At 30.2% G+C, this 18,592-nt stretch overlaps 2 protein-coding genes across 2 annotated transcripts in view; one reads left to right on the top strand and one right to left on the bottom strand.

Annotated features, from left to right (window-relative positions):
• LOC106682112 (PWWP domain-containing protein 2A) overlaps positions 1-6,981 on the top strand; it is a 12,400-nt gene extending 5,419 nt beyond the window's left edge. The window contains exons 3-4 of the mRNA XM_014422800.2: positions 1,945-2,067; positions 3,421-6,981. Of these exons, the coding sequence (XP_014278286.1) occupies positions 1,945-2,067; positions 3,421-3,552 (255 nt within the window). The 3' untranslated portion in view covers positions 3,553-6,981. The remainder of the gene's footprint in view (positions 1-1,944; positions 2,068-3,420) is intronic.
• Positions 6,982-7,974: 993 nt separating this feature from the next.
• Positions 7,975-18,592, bottom strand: part of LOC106682144 (uncharacterized) — a gene marked incomplete in the record, with an annotated part of 198,135 nt that continues 187,517 nt past the window's right edge. Inside the window, 6 exon segments of the mRNA XM_067049953.1 lie at positions 7,975-8,707; positions 11,275-11,486; positions 13,760-14,006; positions 16,629-16,751; positions 17,187-17,434; positions 17,853-17,957. Coding sequence (XP_066906054.1) covers positions 8,384-8,707; positions 11,275-11,486; positions 13,760-14,006; positions 16,629-16,751; positions 17,187-17,434; positions 17,853-17,957 — 1,259 coding nt within the window.

Consider the following 18,592-nt stretch of genomic DNA (forward strand, 5'->3'; position numbering starts at 1 on the left):
ATTATTTATTTAATTTATTATTACATATTATTGTATTTATTTAACATGATTAAGACGGGAGGGAATTGCATTTTGGTAGGAACAATAAAATGTATTATATATTAGTAGGTGCACCTGAACTACATTTTATAGACTCTCATCTTAAATAGTCGATCCTTTCCAGTTATAATGAGAGCCTCTGGTAGAGAATAAGTAATTTATCAACCCAGTTTTACTCCTTTAACTTGTTTTTTTAAAATTTAATTCTTTGCAATCTTAGCAAAATGCCAACTTCTCCTTTCCAATTATCACAAAGAATAGAAATACCATAATTAATATTTTGATTTAATTATGGGCTTTATTTTTTACCTGGCATTAGTCGCAGTTGATCGAACAGATCAGAAACGTGGGCATTTTGAAGACTGTTTCTGGATAGGGACATCCTCCCTAATTCATTACCATTTATTAAATGTAGTTCAAAGAGCCTATTATACTTAAACATTACTAAATATTGTTTTGATTGATTGGAGAATCCTCCTTTCATGAATTAATAAGGCCAATTCATCTGTTTTGCCCAGTGTCACATTTGATGGTAATCCTCTAGGAATCAGGTGATTAAACCACAAAAGTACCTGCTAAATTTATATTAATAGTAACAATTAATATAATTGGTACATCCTAGTAGCTGTATGGTTCTGTTAATTATTTTTGAGCTCTTGATGACTTCTTCTTGGGCTACATTAAAATAAATGCTAGAAAACACATCCTTTTGTTGGAAACCCTTACCCGAGAAAAGTGGCTTGATTATTCTAGCATGGACTCCTACATGACGTTTTATGCCCTCCATTGTAACCTGGCCCATCCTTGTGAGCTTGTAAGATATGTTCTTCTGGGGAATGGAGAATTCTTAAAGGTTAATGCTGTCATAGGTTCTGTTAAACTGAACTGTTAAATGGTGTGTTCAGATGTTGAATTCCCTGCTCTTATCCAGCACTTTTCATACAGTATATGGTCACACTTCCTTCAATATATAAAGCTATTTTTTAAGATTAAAATGAGGAAGTAAACAGTTGCTGTGATAAAAATGTTCTGTCAGATACTTGGAACACTTAGGATAGCCTTCATGTTTGGGCTGAAACATTGTCTTGTAAAATAAAAACTCTACTTAATTTTTTGTCGCAAACTGATTTCCTGATAATCTAGAGTGTATAAAGATGACCTTCAGGCAATAATATAGTAACAATGAGTTACATCATCCAATGAAGGATCATATTTATAATGATGAAACCAGATTATTTTGAAAATGTTTACATTTTGAAGATAAAGTACTGGATCATTATTTATCCATCCATATACTAAGGTACTTATGAATGAATCAAATCTCGCCCTTGAATTTTGTTCTGGAGATACCTTTCAGCACTCCTTCGAATGTACAAAGGGCCTCCTTAGGATAATATTGTATGTTCTACATTAGTTGATTGACGAATAGTTTGTTATGAATTATATTCTCTGGAATTATAATTATCATGCTTAAAAATAATATATTTTCATTGAAGAAATTACACTTTGATTCAGGGACTGGGTAAGATTCATGATGGTAGATGCAAATAATAAGCTCTTGTATTTAGCTCACTTGAATATAAGGATGTAGTAAATGGAAATATTGTTCAAGACAGTTATATTTCTTATATATAATATATACTGGGATATTCTCATTTGCCAGTGCCTTTCAGTGCAGAAGGGATGGATTTTGATAGTAGTAAGGGCACTGCTGAAAAGGACATTAGTAATTAGTAATTAGTTGTGTGAAGAAACATTATTCTATATGCTTTTTAATTGTTTCTGACTTTAAATATATAATCTGCTTTTTAGAAATGGACTGTTACATATAGAAAAATATTTTTGTGATACATCCTTTCTTGATTTTGTCATTAGTTGTTACTAATTTACCATTCATATTTTCAGGTCTTAAATATTTTAATTAGACGAGATAGTGATGAGTGGGATGCCCATGTATCATGGTTTGGATCTTCAACCTCTTCACTTATGCCCTGTGATCAACTTTCACCTTTTCTAACAAATTTTAAGGTATTCCAGTTAGTTTTATCATTCAATCATTTATTTTTTTATATATATATTTTTTTTAATATTATTTGGTGACATATTTTCTTTTATCTTTTTTTTTTTTTTTTTGCTTTTGCACTGTGGTCCATAAAAAGTTGGGACTCCTAAATAACTTACTAAAAAAAAAAATAACAGAAAGAATAAACATCGTTTAAACTAATCGACAAAATGAATACACCATTTTTACATTTTAAATAGAATGTGTTTGCAAAGAAACCCCATTGTAACTAACTCCTTATACAAACTAATCTCTCTTTTTTTTCACAAAAATTTCTCTCAATAATCCAACTTTTAAAGTAACCCCTCCTTACACAAACCTACTTGTTTTTGTAGTATGACATTCTCCCTTCTTAATTATTTGACTGAAAAGAAACCGCAGGCATTTGTTCACCTCAAATGTTTCTAAAATTACTGTCAAAATTTAAGTGCACTATGAAAAAAAGAAAAAGAAAACTTGACTTCATGCTTCAGCATTATGTAATATCTAAAATCTAGTAACATTGAAGATTTTTATGTTGACATCAGTTTGGGAAGAACTTTTGCCATCAGGATTAAAATATCTGAAACACATATTTTACTTACCACCCTTAGTTTGAGTTGAAAATAATCCTTTCTTGTTTCTAAATGACAAATTCCTTATTCTTTATGATCAAAATACTCCCGCTTACTCCCTTCTCATTAATATATTAGTTTATGTCTCTGTGGTTGTTAAAACAATGGTATAAAAGGTAAATTTTTGTCATAATAACCATAGGAACATGAAAACATTTATTTCCTCCTTTAGTTGATCATAAAAGTTTCATAGTTTGTATTTATTAATTGAACAATGAGGAATGGTTAATTATTTCAAATAAACAAAATTTAAGGTACTTTAGAGGAAAATTTCTTAAAAACATTGATGTTTAAGACCTGTTGTTAATTGAATGGACCATTTCATTTAGGATAAGACCTACCTGTTATTAGAAAAAAATTAATTATATGTTATATGTTACTAGGAGTAACGGGTGGTCTATGTATTTTGTACCCAAGTAACTCCCTTCTTTTTTCTGCTGTAACTTAATATACATTTTATCATTAGTGTTATGAATCTTATATAAAATAAATTTGCAATTTTTTTAAAGTTAATTAGAATTGTTTTTTATTACTTACAGATATAATCTCTATTATTATAAATTTTTTCCATTAAGGTCCATTATAGATGAGTTTAACTGCTTAAAATTTCTGTTATTATGGAAATATGTTAATTAGCTTAGTTTTTGTAAGCTTTGATAAAGTATTTCTGCTAGTCATTTATATTGTCATATTTTTCTCCTCTAGATTAGATACAATAGAAGAAAAAAGTCTGCTGGGTACAAAGAAGCCATAAGACTAGCTACAAATGAAGCATCAGCTTCGAACCCAGAAGTTATACGTGACAACCTCCTTCCTGTTAACGAGGGTCCATTATAGTCACTGTGTCTTATGGTATGCGTTTCACTTCTTATGGAAGAAATGTTGAAAGCTTTAAAACTTATTATTTTATCACTCAGATTTTAATTTTATTTTCAATGAACAATTTTGTTTGAATTATAATTTTTATTTGTTTATGTTCTGTGCATATGTATAGTTTGCACTCAAAAATCACTTTATATATTTTATTTTTATGTTAGTAGATTTTAAGTGATAAAATGGAGTTACCAAATTCAAAGCTGATTTATGGCTGCTTTCCAGAGCCGATTTGTTATAATAATTTGTTATAGAAGTAGAATTAATCCTTAGCAAAGTTAAGAGGTGATTTTTACTTTATTTTATTTTTTCATTGTAATTTGTTGTTTTTATTTTTATTATGAGAGTGGTTTATTTTTATATTTTAGTAGTATCAGAAAAATAATTATCATGACATAATTAATTGATAACAGAATTTTTTTTTTATTAAATTGAAGTTATAGTATTGTAGCTTAACAAAACTCAATTTTAAAAGAACTGAAATTTCTTTAAGTTTTTTAAGGTTTTATTATATTATAAAACTTTTTTAGTTTTATGTTTTAGTTTTCTTGGTTATCATTCATAATGTTATATGTATCATATTTAATATACATAATGTAAAAGTGTATGTAACTCCATAAAGATTTTTTGAATTTATAACAACATATCACTTTGGAGATAATATAACATTACTCAATTTCAGCTTTTAAGACCATCTCTGTTTTACAACTAGAGGTTTGGTAAATTATTAATTATCGAGGGTTTACTTAAGAAAGTTCATATTCATCGGCATCATGCCACATTCCGTCATTAAAGCAACATGAAAAGTGAGCTATATTATGTTGCTTCTTAAGTGACGACATTGCAACTTGTGATCTCTATGACATGGCAAAATATTTTTGTGATTAGCTTTACAATTTTTGTAATTAGCTGTAAAAATCTCAAATATCTTCTCAATCTTGGTGAATTCCATTATTTAAATATTTTCTAGTACGATGTGTAGATAAATTCATTTAGGAACTAAGTTTGCTGTTAGTATAAATTGTTTGTAGTGCATACAAACATGATCCATTTTTCTCAAGATCATGTAGGAACTACAAGATCTAAGATGTCTTTTTATTTTCAATAATGTAATTCAAACAAACAAAAATTGTTCATTGTTCAGGTTAGTTGATTGACTATTATAATATGTGAAACGCTTACCATGTCATTAGAATCCACCCACCATTCAAAGAGTTACTGTCACTGCCTTTGCTTTCGTAATTGGTTTATCTTGTGATATGCAGATTACGGGTATCTCTTCAATACAGGTTTCTAATTACTTTCTTTTTCATTTTGGCGGTAGTAATAAAATATTTGTGCATATTTATTTATATTTATAAATACTTTATCAGGCTAGTTAATCAACTTAATAGAAACAAAAATGTAACCTATATTTTTCTGATAAAATTAAGATGTATATACATGTTTACAAACCAAAAATCCTAAAATTATATAAAATTTATTTTGATCTAAAGAAGATGTATATACAATTAGAGTCTGTAAAAGATGTTAAGATACATGTTAACAAACCAAAAATCCTAAAATTATATAAAATTTATTTTGATCTAAAGAATATAGTGTAGTTAATGAAATTATATACAGATATTTATGTACATTTGAACAGGTAGTATCTCCTATTTTGGTATTTGCTTTTGTTTTTCTAAATGGGAATTTCAACACCTAGCTGAAAAAATAATGAAGTGATATTTTATATTAATAATAAATTTTAAGTTAATATGCTATTCTCTTCATTTACATCCTTCAATTTACATCATGTGCCAGTAGAGAAACTTGAGTCCATCTGAGCTAATACTGAAATTTCAGAAAAGGATCTTTTAACAAAAATATTTGTTCTTTTATATTTTAACAATTTATTAATTAGACCTATTATTCCCAATCAGTTTAGAAAGACTGACTTCGCTTTTACCTGCTGCCGTGTCAGCTATATTAATTCTCTGTCTATAGTAACCCAACTCTCACTTCCAAATATAGGGAAGGTAGGAGTATTGGTTTATAGATATAAAGTTTTACTTTAATACATCCTCTTCATTTTTTTCTTAGAAGAATAATTTTTAGTTTTGAAGTTTTCCTTTTTCTCTCATTGTGTGAAATATCTCTTTGAAAGATCATTTAATTTGTGTTTAAAAAATAATTGATAACAGTAAGCTTAAACAAAAAAAATTAATAGAAGTGCTTGGATAAGTTTGCTGTTATTAGTTAGAAACTATTATATTGAAAAGAAAAAGTAAAGTTTTATCCTTGTTGGTAGGGGTGAGGGTAGTGGCCTTTTTCACATTTCCATTCCTAAATATGGAAACCTAAAAACCTTATTTAATGAATTGTATCACTGGGTCGTTTATATATCCCTTAGTTTCCTCTATCATTACAGCTTTTCAGTAAACAGAACTATATATTTACTTAAAAACATCAATCCAATACATTTGTATTTAATTTAGATAAATAGGAGATGAAGACAATATTTAATCAACATTCATTCACCCACAAACCTAAATCTAGTAATGTTTTATTACTAAATCATCATTATTTATAGCAATTGATATATAAAGTTTATTTGAAATACATTTGATATGGACCTCTTCATTTTCCTAAAAACAAATTGTTTCTTCTTGATAAAGGTGTTGAATTTTCATGTATTTCATTCATAATACGTAGGTACTTTGTTGATCTGAGTTCAAAATAATAAAGTTATATTGTATATTAATGCTCTTGTATAGAGATAAAGAAATGTTAGTTTGGTGTCTTGGACATATTTTTTGGTAAAATATTATTTAGCAGAGATACAGATTGAGGATTATATTTATATTCAATTAATTAGTGTATATATCAACATTTATAAAATTAAATTATCAGTTTTTTGGGAGGGAGAGGGAAAGGGGAGGTTAATGAAAACAAGAAAAAAATGTATTGAAAATTAAGTTCAATCTGTGCTGAATTTCTATGCTTTAATCATTCTTTTGAAAGATTTTAATAAGTACGGATGTTATTGTTAATGCAGTGATTATGTTTTAATGCTCATGTGTCTTATAGTAGTCCATTATGAGTTTAGTTATTTAAATTTTGTGATATACATAGTTCATTCGGTGTGCTAAGTAGGAATTATTGTGTATATTATATGGCGGTTAAATAATCTTAATTTTGTACTATACTGTTTAAATTGTTGAAGAAAATTAATATATGAAAATGTGTATATATGGACCATGCTGTATATATTATTTAATTGTTCATTATTTATACTTATTTTTGAAATAATTTTGATTTATTGTTTGCTCTATAGTTTTTTAATTAAATTTTTTTTATGTATTTATACGTATACACCGGATTGTTTTCACTAGTCGTTATTAAATACTGTATGGAAGCAATCTATTGTTATATTTCCTTTTATTTTTATATCCTACTTCTTTTTATTTTTTTTATTTAATGGATTCTACACACACCAAAATTATCCTTTTGGTGTATTGTTTGCTAAGCAGTTTTTGGCAAAAAGTCATTAAAATTACATTTGACTATAATTAGTAATTGTAACTACATTGGCTAAACTAGTAATTATAATTTTGGAATCACAATTACAGATACAGTGCAATAAATCATCAATTAGTTGCCATTACCAATTATAATTAATTGTAATTTTTTTCTGCTTTTTCAATTTATATTAATTTTAATTGAATTTACTTTTGGCCCTACACTGCTATGAAACCTAAGGTCCAATTTTTCTGATGTTTTGATGCCTCAAACTGAAGGTAACTAAATAAGTAGCCATTAAGATAACTTTTAACCTTCATATCTAATGGTAATGTGGAGAGTTGGAGTAACTATACATGAAGAAGAAAATTTGAAATCACCCTAGGCATAAGGCAGGAATGCAGCCTGAGTCCACTACTTTTCATTATAACTCTGAACAGATTATTTATTTATACGGGAGTGGGATATAGTTTCAGGTTTGAATCTGGCTGTGGCAGATAATTACTATCAGTAACCTGTAGCTGAGTCAGTCTTTGTTAAAATAAATCTGAACTAAATAAATAATATTAATGTGATTATATTTGAAGTGAGTGGGTGTATGAAATGTGAATTCCAAACTAACCTAGTTGATACAACAGCTAGTTTCATAACTTTTATTATACTGTTATATATTATATAGTGTATATATATTCCTCAACTTAATCCTCGGATCCTTTCTAATTATTTTATAATTTTAAAAGTCTTGTTTTTTCCTCTAAATCCATCTCTTATTTAATACAAATTTCTGTGATTACTGTATCCTTGATAGGATCGATTAACTCATCTCTATGGGTTTTTATTCAAAGAAAGCCATAGTATGACAAGAAAAAATAATACAAAGAAAACTTTAAAAATCAACAAATTTATTCTTAAATATTCACATATAAAAGTAATCTAAGAACTAAATAATATCATGATTAATATAAGTACAATATTTAAATAAATATATGTCTGTTTTGAGATTTATTGTTCTTATGAGCATGCTATGCAGTTTATACAGAGATATTTTGCTTATTAGAGTTTTAAAATAACAAAATCATTGAAGTCTTATCTCATAAGCAACAATGGCACTAGCTTACATTCTATAAATTATCAATAAAACTTTATTTATAAATAATCACTTGTTTCTTTATAAAATCTAATGATAAACACCGGTCGAACAAATACAAACAGATGAATGGATTAGGTTCAATAATGACTCGTGTCTATTTAATGAGTATTAAAATTATTGCACACCTCTCAACTGAGAATGGTTTCATGATCCATTGTGCTCAATAATCTGAGAAGAATGGGCGATTGATTTTGGAGTAGCACGGACAAGGAATGCAAGCTGCTCCTTATCAACAGCAGCATTCCTGTTGCTTACAAGTGCGTTGAGGAAGTTGGCCCGCTCTAGGTCAAGCCATCGGGCGAGCGAAGGGAGGGCGAGGGGAGATGCTGGTCCCCACAACCACACTTCCAGCACACCCTCAGCTTCTGCAACATTACACTTCTCCAAAACCCTTCCAAGTGGCAGGGTTCCTAGCAGTTGTTTACACATCTCGTGAAGGCAGTCTTCAATACAAATTGTTTCACTTTCCTTCAGAAACAAATAAACTGAAGCTGTTATAAATGAATTTGAAAAATATATTTAAACAGTTGAACAGATAAATATTTAAAAATGGATTAGTAATTAATCACATATAAATAAATCATTTTTTTCACTTATTTATAGATTATAAGTTATTTATAATAAGTCAATCTAGTTATATTTATCATAATAAATTCCTTTGAGTAATTAATTGGTGATTGAATAGATATAAAAAAATTAAGCACTAAGGTAAAGAACATTTGATGAATATATGATACAGAAAGTACCAAAAGAGTCAGTGATTGATTAGTTGTATATTTCTAAATGGGATAAAGATTTTAAAAAAATATATTTTACTCTATAGCTGAGAAACTTGGGCATTAAGAAAAAAAATAGAGAAATGGCCAAAAAGAATTATTAACAATGTGCTAGGAGAAAAAATTACGCTGATAAAGAGAAACACAGCAAGAGAGGCCGATAGAAGGAGCGTGAAGATAAAAAGTTTTAGACTAGGGAGTATTTTTTGTGACAACAAATAAAAACGTAAATATTTTATCAAACAATTGGAAAAATATTAACTTAGGGCTGGACATTCTCTTCTGTTACATAAGTTACATTATTATATTAATTTATATTTTATACAAGTACAAATAGGAATTCACATAATGAGAAGATCAAGAAATAGTTTAGGGTAGTATAATTACATAAGAGTTACAATTTTAGATGCTGAAGATGAACGAACAAATTAGTGTTTAACATTAGTCCAGGAATTGTGAATAAAAAAAATTATTACTAATTATGGATAAAAGAAATCAATGATATCATTACAAAAATTAAGGTTACAAAAAAAAAATTAGTCAAAATTAAAGATATCTTTACTATCCCACCATTTAAGGCACTAAGATTAATAGGAATAGAGGACAAATATATTAAAATAATAACAGAGCTTTATAAGAAGATGACAGCATATATTATGACTGAAAAGAAAGGACAAAGCTTTGATATTGAGAGGGGTGTGCGACAGGGTGATCCGCTATTCCCAATTTTGTTTGTTCTTGTGTTGGAAATGGTGTTCTGGCGTCTTGGATAGGAAGAAGTAGGCATAAAAATACATGGAAAATGGCTGAGCAACCTACATTTTGCAGATGATATTGTGCTCTTTGCAAAAGGCATGGAAGAACTGAGAGAAATGATTAAGTGGCTTGTGGCATTGTGTGAAGAGGTTGGTCTTTATCCGAACTACCAGAAGACGAAACTTATGACAAATGGCGTAAAACAGGAGTGTGAAATTAACAACCATAAGTTGGCATATGTTGAAGAATATATTTATCTGGGTCAGTTAATATCATTCACGGATAGAGGAGCAAAAGATGTCCAGAGAAGATTGGCACTCGGTTGGAAAATGTTTTGGTCCCTTAGGCATATAATGAAGGGAAAAACAAGTATTGACCTTAAAAGGCAGGTCTTCGATAGTTGCATTAGCCCAGTGGTCACTTATGGATGCCAAGCATGGTCACTGAATATAGCTCAGGAGAGGAAATTACAGGTGTGGCAAAATAATACTGGAAGAAGCATTGTGAACGTGAGGAAAAGAGATCGAATAAAAAATGCTTGGATCCAGAAAGAAACAGGGCTCACTGACACACTGAAGATGACAAGATTGAGTAAATGGAAATGGGTAGGGCATCTCCTTCAAAGCAAAAATGACAGATAGTCAAAAATTGCCACAGAATGGACTCTATATGGCCTTCAAAGAAGAAGAGGACGTCAAAAGAAAAGATGGATCGATATGTTCAAGAGGACCCCTCTGGTGGAGAGCTGCTAGGAACAGGGATGTCGGGAAGAAAAAAGGGAAAGAATTCGCCTCTCAATAGGGCTGGTCACCCCGGGAAGTGCTGACTATTACTCCCGAAAGGGAAGGCCTATGCAGGAAAGGATACAGAAGAGGAGAGGGGCAGGAAGAAGAGAAAATTGATAGAATTTAATGTTTTGTCAACTATTATATATATAAATTTATTTATTTTTTCTCTCTATCTTCTTTAAATTTTTATATTATATTTTGTAATGATTTAATTTAATTGCATAAATAAAAGGCTATTTTCATTTCATTTCATTTCACCATCCCACCATGAGCAATGATATTCAAACCCCTTTTCAGCAATAATTTCAGTACTAAACATTTTTTAAGCATAGGACAGGCCAATATTCTTACTTGGAAACTAAAAACCCTCTTTTATACATATAGGAAACAGAAATTGGAAAATTTTGATAAAAAATAACGAAAAATAAGGCACATACTTTTAAACCATCTGTAAAAATAATTATAACCTTATTAAATTATTTTTATTAAATCATTTTATGTATCATAACATGAGATTACTGTGTGACGTGGAGGTACATATAATAAAGGTATTGTTCATGTTACTAGTCTTAGACAGGACAGTCAAAAATACAAGAAAAAACAAAATAAATGGTCTAATTACAAAGAAACCTCACCTTATGATATTTTAATATATAATCATTAAAACCCAATCAAAATTAATTCCTGTTTATGAATAATTTATCAAAATATTTACCTCAGCAGGTAAATATGCAGCTGATGGAGTATTTTCTGATGTGAAAACTACAAAGTTTTCAGTGTTAACTTTCCCCTTTGAAATTGATAAGTATTTAACAACTTGTAATAAAATGTAAACACCTTCTCTCACACTTTCGACACTTTTTTCTAATTTCTTTGCAAATGACGAAAGGCGCTCAATCTTTTTTCTCCTCATAACAGTAACGAATGCTGTAATATATATAAAAATATAGATTATTACTTAATATTTTATTGGAATTTAGATTTTTATTTAAGTTATTTGAGATGAAACAAAACAACAAATAATGAGAGCTAAATTATTATCAGTATAATATTATTCTCAAATTAATTGCACTTAATTTATTTGTAAATCCTTGAACTAATTAATTCTTTTCAATATAATATTTATTTTTCTTTCATTTTTATTCTAAATCTCTTTGATAATCATTAAAAACTACAATGATAGTCAACAAAATAAAGCTAGTGTTATTTTGTTGATAATCATTAAAAACTACAATGATAGTCAACAAAATAAAGCTAGTGTTATTTTGTTGATAATCATTAAAAACTACAATGATAGTCAACAAAATAAAGCTAGTGTTATTTTGTTGATAATCATTAAAAACTACAAGTATATTTTATATAGAACGTAATTACAATATAAAAAGTTTATTAAAACACAATAACTATTGGTTCAGTTCATATGAAATATTCGTTTTTATTATTTCAGAAATTTAAAGAAATTAGTGGACTTTTTTTTGTTTACTGTGTTTATGTATTAAATATTACAATGTATTGTTATAAATCCTCTATTCTATGATCATATTTACTATCATTCCAATTGATTGTACATTATTTAGAATGACACCAAATATATATATATATATATATATATTTTTATCATCCCAAAATACAAGGCATTTTGGTCATCCGTGCTTGCGAAGCCCAATATCATTTACTTTTTTTCATCCTCTTCTTAAGTGGAAATTGTTTCTTAAGTCTTCTAATAATGGAAAAGTTTCTAATTGTACCAACATAATTTCTTTGAGCTGGCGAAGCTTACAGAGTGGGCTCTCAAAGACACCAATTTTAAGCAAAGTTTTGAAAGAAAGTCGTGTCCAGTCTGCATTCAAAACAGGATACACTTTGTCTTTTTGGCAGGTTTCTTGGTATGATCCACCATTAAGGGTGCCCATAATTTACCTTCTGCAACTCTCTCATACCTCTTTGTACAAGTTTTTTATTCGCATCAATTGTTCTTTTGGCAGAGAATTTGACCATGAAATCATACGATTTACAAGTAATTTTTTTTTATGAGTTTAAACTTAGATACTTGGCAGCCCAAACTACACGAAACATTACCACAGAGTTCAGGGAAGGGTGCTATAATGAAAGGACTATTTACCACTGGTTTGAAAATTGTTGGCTGGTGAAGCAGATTTGAATAACAAAGAAAACCCAGAGGAACACCTTCAGCCATTGACGACAACGAACTAAGGCTTACTGTGGAAGAAAACCCTTACCAAAGAGTTATGGGATTGCAGCAAAGCTAAATACAAGTGTACTAACAGTTTCCAGACACTTAAATAACATTGGTAAAGGAAAAAAGGTATATCTATGAAATCATCAAATTAATCACTATTATGAAATTAATGAGCGGTAGTAGCTGAAGCGTTATGAAACATGCGTTTCACTGCTTAATAGGCAAAAACATGAGCCTTTTCTCGAAAGGGAAATCATGTATGATGAAAAGTGGATTGGATATGAAAACTGGTCAGGTTAGTGATTAAGTATTGACGAACGACTAGGACAGATGCCAAATCAAATTTGCATCTAAAAAAATTATTAGTTTCTGTGTGGTGGTCAATTGCAGGAATAATTCATTTCTTCTTTTTACCCAGAGGTGAAACGTTTACATCCATATTTCACTAAAGTGATATTGGCATAATACATCAAAAACTTGTCAAAAAAACAACCTGCATTGGTTAATGGGAAGGGACCTATACTCTTACACGACAACCTCATATTGTACAACAGACAATGAAGAAACTAAACAAGTTGTGTTATGAAGTCCTTCCACTCCCACCTTATTCATCAGAGTTATCTAGAAGAGGTCTATCTGTTCAGAAATTTGTACAACTTCCTTAAAGGTAAAATTTTTGAAAATGATTCTCAGGTCTAAAACTCATTTTCTGACTTCATTTCTTCACAAAACCCTAAATTTGGATTGAAAAGTTGATAAATTGTAAATGAAGGTAAATATTTTGAATTCACAAAATAACCTTTCCAGTGAAAACAGACGTTTCATATGAAACAAAACAGTACTAAACTAAAAATAATTATAAAAGTAAATATAAAATAAATATTATAGACTCTTCATAATAATTATTACCTTTAACAAAATACTATATTTGAATTCAAACAGTACTTCTCTTCAAATTTCATAAAAACAAATAAAATATTCTGTTCCACTCTCAACTTACTGTTACTCCCGTTTTGAAGACATTTTATTGGCACAGTTGATTTGAATTGAGTAAGAGGCTCCATAATGTCAGGAATGCTGGATTCTATTGATGTTACTGACAGGGTAAGTGCTATTTCCTTAATTCTAGCATTGATGAATGTCAAATTTCCTATTTTCTGAACCTCTTCCTCATCTACATCAAAAGAATTCCATTTCCATTCTATTCCCTGCATTTCCTTTGGCAAATCTGGTTTTTTACTCATTATCTAGAATATTAACACAAATTTAGTTTTTAAACAATTAAAAGCAGATAATATAATAATACTATAATGAATATTTAAAAGAATTTATGTTATATAGCTTATTTTATGCCTTAGTTTGAAGGAATGGGTGATGAGATGGAAAATTTGGCCTAGAGCCAACCTCTGCATAAGTAAGATTGCACTAATAATAATTAATTGTAACCAAAAAACCTTTAAAAAAAAAGCAAAAATTAAATATAAGGACACTGAATACGAAGGATGGAAGATCAAATACTTCAAGAAACGTTATCAGAGCCAGAGTCACTCACTCACTGTCGGGCGCTACAGTCCTTGTAGGACCTGGGCCTCTGCCACCACTCTTTCCCATGTCTCACGGTCTCCAGCGAGACTCCTCCAATTTTCAACTCCCATTCCTCTCAAATCGTCCTCCAAATCATCCAGCCACCGACGCCTGGGTCTGCCCCTTTTCCTTTTTCCTCCTGGTGCACCATTTAGCATTCTTTAGGCAGCCTGCAGGGCTCCATCCTTTCCACATGTCCCAACCATCTTAGCCTGCTCTTCTTAATAGCACAGAGGATATCAGGCTCTCCATACAATTCCTTTATTTCGTCATTGCTTCTGATTCTCCACCTGTGCTCCTCTTTAACGGCTCCAAAAATCTTTCTTAGGACTCTTCTCTCCCAAACCAGTAGAGCTCTTCTATTTACCTTGGTTAGAGTCCATGTCTCACTGCCGTACATCAACACTGGCCTAATTATTGTTTTGTACAACAAAAGCTTTACTTTCCTGGAAAGACTTTTGTATCGGAGAGCTTTTTGCAGGGCATAGAAACATCTGGTTCCTGCTACCATTCTCCCCTTAATTTCTACTTCTAAATTATTGTTCTCCGTCACAACTCCTTCCAGGTACTTGAAAGTACTGCAGCTGTGAAACATGTTTTCCCCCACATCCACAATATCTCTTCTCTCCCCGGTCTGTCTAGAAGTTTTCATATATTTCGTCTTTTCACTATTTATAATAAGTCCTAAATCCTGTGCTGCTCTCTTGAATTCTTCTACAGCACCACCCAGTGCTGTTTTGGTTCTCCCAGTGATGACTACATCATCTGCATAAGCCATGTGTTGTGTGAGCCTATGGTAAACGATACCACCCGGGTTTGTCCTTATTTTTCTAATGGCAACTTCTAGGACAAGGTTGAACAGTACTGGTGATAATGGGTCTCCTTGTCTTAAGGCACTGTTAACCCTAAAGCTATTAGAGATGTCCACTCGAGTTTTCACCTTGCAACTAGTCCATTCCAGGGTCATCTTTGTTAATCTTATTAACTTGCTAGGTATTCCCAGTAACTGCAATGCCTTTAATAATTTCCCTCTGTCCACACTATCATAAGCCTGTCGTAAGTCAACATTGTACTCATACATTTTCTCGAGCATTTGTCTGATCGAGAACAGGTGGTCTGTTGTTGACCGTCCTGGACGGAAACCGCTCTGGTACTCGCCCAAAAGTTATTCGCTCCTTTCCATCATCCTCCTACAAATTGCTACCGACAAGATCTTGTAAACTGTTGGCAGGAGCGCTATACCTCTGTAATTTTCACATTTTAGTTTATTCTCTTTCTTATTAGGGACTATAATAGCTTCTCCCCAGTCAGCTCAGAGCCAGATTAGTATAGCATAAATCTTTCAAAGAGAAGAACAATAATATTGACTCCTCAGCAGAAACAAAAGGTGGAATAATATTGTACATAGTCAGTAATCTAATGAAAGTAATGCTGAAAGAATCCTGATAGATCAATCAAGTACCGTGAGAAGCTGAGGTAGGCTTTAGTAAAACTACCCGATTCTCCAGAAGGCAAGAGCAAACTTCTTGACATAAAGTAGTTAGAACATTTACTTGTTTTAATTTAGTGAATCAATTAAATACATTTTTTTAATAAATAAATAAAATAAAATAATAAATCTATAGAAGAGGTATCAGTAAGCATAATTTTTATTATTTGAGATTAGGAACATGATAGTTGCTACCCTGTCTGCTCACTCTGTTCAAAATTTTGAGCTGTTACTCATATTCCTCTTTTTCTGCTTCCTAAGTTAAATTTTCCAATTCAATTTAATAAAAAATATTTTATTTGTTGGTGAGAACATGATTTATCTACACTATCTAGAGGAATAACCCATCTCTTAGACCGATTTTTCCATAACGTGGAACCCTCGACAATTGCTTAAATTGTATCAGTGGTTTGTCTTTATTGTGCATTGAGGGAGAGAAGGAGAGAGAAAGAGAATTTTTTTCCCTGACATCTTGATGAAGATTAAATAAGAAAACAAAAAGTAAGAAGGAGATACATATTAAGAGCACATCATCTCCCATTGAAAAAAAAAATATTTTGATACACACACCACAGATAGTGTTCCCATTAATGTTCCCAAAAGGATTAACAGCTTACAATGTTCAATGCTTACCCCAAACAGTTCTTTAAAGGAACAGTGATTTATTTATTTTTTAAATTTCTAAATCTACCTTTTATTGTACTTGTTTTATTAAAACAAACAAATTTTAAGACAGAAACAAAATTATTAAAATCTGAATAGTTTTTCATACAGCTGATGTGAAGTTAAAACCTACCTGATGGAACAAGTTAGTCAGCGCATCATGGTTAGCTATTATTACTGCACCATAGTTTTCTTCAAGTGTTGAATGAACTATTCCTCTCTCTTTCCTTTTCATTTTTGTTTTACATTCACCATTCTAATAAAAAAAAGTAAAATCAAAGAGTAGTATTCTTTTAAATCTAAAAATTATTTATTATAAAGTATATTGTAAGAAGATAGTCCGGGTGGCAGACAATAAACTTATCAAAATAATAAAAGAGAACTATTTATTGTTAACCCAACATACTTTCACTATTTTGATAAGTTTATTGACCACCACCTGGACTATCTTCCTACAATCTGCATCATACGGTCAACCATTTTCTTCCAATATTATAAAGAATGATTTTTAAGTTATTAATTTTTCTATTATAAAATACATGCTTGAAAATTCATATAAATTTGAATAAAAACAATGTTTGCACAATTTATCACTACTTTATTAATGACAATTGATCTAACAGGTTTTCACTATATCGAAATAAAGAAAAAAGTTAAAGATGAAGACATTAAAATAGTGACAATATGTTACCTGGAATGTAATATATGGATAATATATGTCCGATTCAGTTTCAGAACCGTAATAGGTTGGAAGACTCATATCACATTCAGGGGCTGAGCTCACGCCCACACACTCATATACATTGTCGCTATCACTTTGAATTGTACACTGTTTAGAAGGTTCCTTTGTAATGCTATCTTTGGTGGTTGTTGAATTGGCATCCCTCATGCTGCCTGTTCTTTGAGGTTTAACTGGTGTGATACCACATCTACCTTCTCCTGTCAACAATCATCACATTTATATCTATAGATTTTTTATTTCTCAAAAATGAATAAATTCATGGAAATTAATTCATTCATTCAGTTCTCAAAGAAAAATTTTAGGGAATGATAAACAAAAAAAAAATATATTATTTATTATACTTCAGACGGACGATTCAATCATAAACTGATTCAAAGTGCTCCCATTACAGAATGTGAGTGGTAGCTCACTGAGCTGAGTGAAGTAAATTAAGTTATAAGATAATGATAATATTTAAGATGAAAATGTTAATCCCCAAAAAGTTTACTGACACCAAATAAGGATATTTAAAGGTTATAAATTCATAATGTAATATTATTAGAATAAATACAACTAAAAAGTGGATTTCTAAATATTTACAATATTTACAACCAACCTAGAGAAAGAAAATCATACCAAGGTTTGCATAAACATTATTTTCAGAGTTTGGCGAAGGCCTCAACCTCTCCATTAGGTTCAGAGATTCACTTCTGGGCGGTGGGGGTGGTTTGCTAGGGCGTCCTGGAACAAATTATGTATGATTAAAAAGTAATAGAAATCTATAAAAATAAGGATTTTTGTTATTGGCTTAGTACAAGTATTCAAATAATTGCTTATCATACAAGTGCTTATTGAGTAAATAATCATACACAATGTCTTGAAAATTATAGCCCTATTTTTTTGTCAAATAATTTAAAACATGAGCGGATGAAGGTGTTATCTAAATGGAGGTGAAGGAGTTGTAAACATCTAAATCTGTGAAAAATTGAATTTAATGATTTTTTATTACTACTGTTTCCTGGAAAACTCAATGTTTAAGTTCTGAAATAAATACAACATTATGCTTAGAAAATCAAACAAGGTGCTATGCAGGAAGGAGAATATAAAATATTATCATAGGAAAAAATCCCTAATTGCCCTGCAATATCACATAGCATCTTCATCCACTCACGTCTTTCATTATTAAAATGATCTTTCTAATGGGATATACATGATCAGTTATTTATCATACTACAGATATTATATCTAGAATTACTTCTGAACAGACGATAGGCTTAAGAAATAATTCCAACAACTTTCAATTTTGATTAAGAGCACAAAATAACTAAAATGGTAAAAGAGAGAAATACTTTATTCATATATGCTGCCTAAATACA

Source organism: Halyomorpha halys, unplaced genomic scaffold (assembly GCF_000696795.3).
Source record: "Halyomorpha halys isolate HHAL.00 unplaced genomic scaffold, Hhal_1.1 Scaffold390.1, whole genome shotgun sequence".
Taxonomy (NCBI): Eukaryota; Metazoa; Arthropoda; class Insecta; order Hemiptera; family Pentatomidae; genus Halyomorpha; species Halyomorpha halys.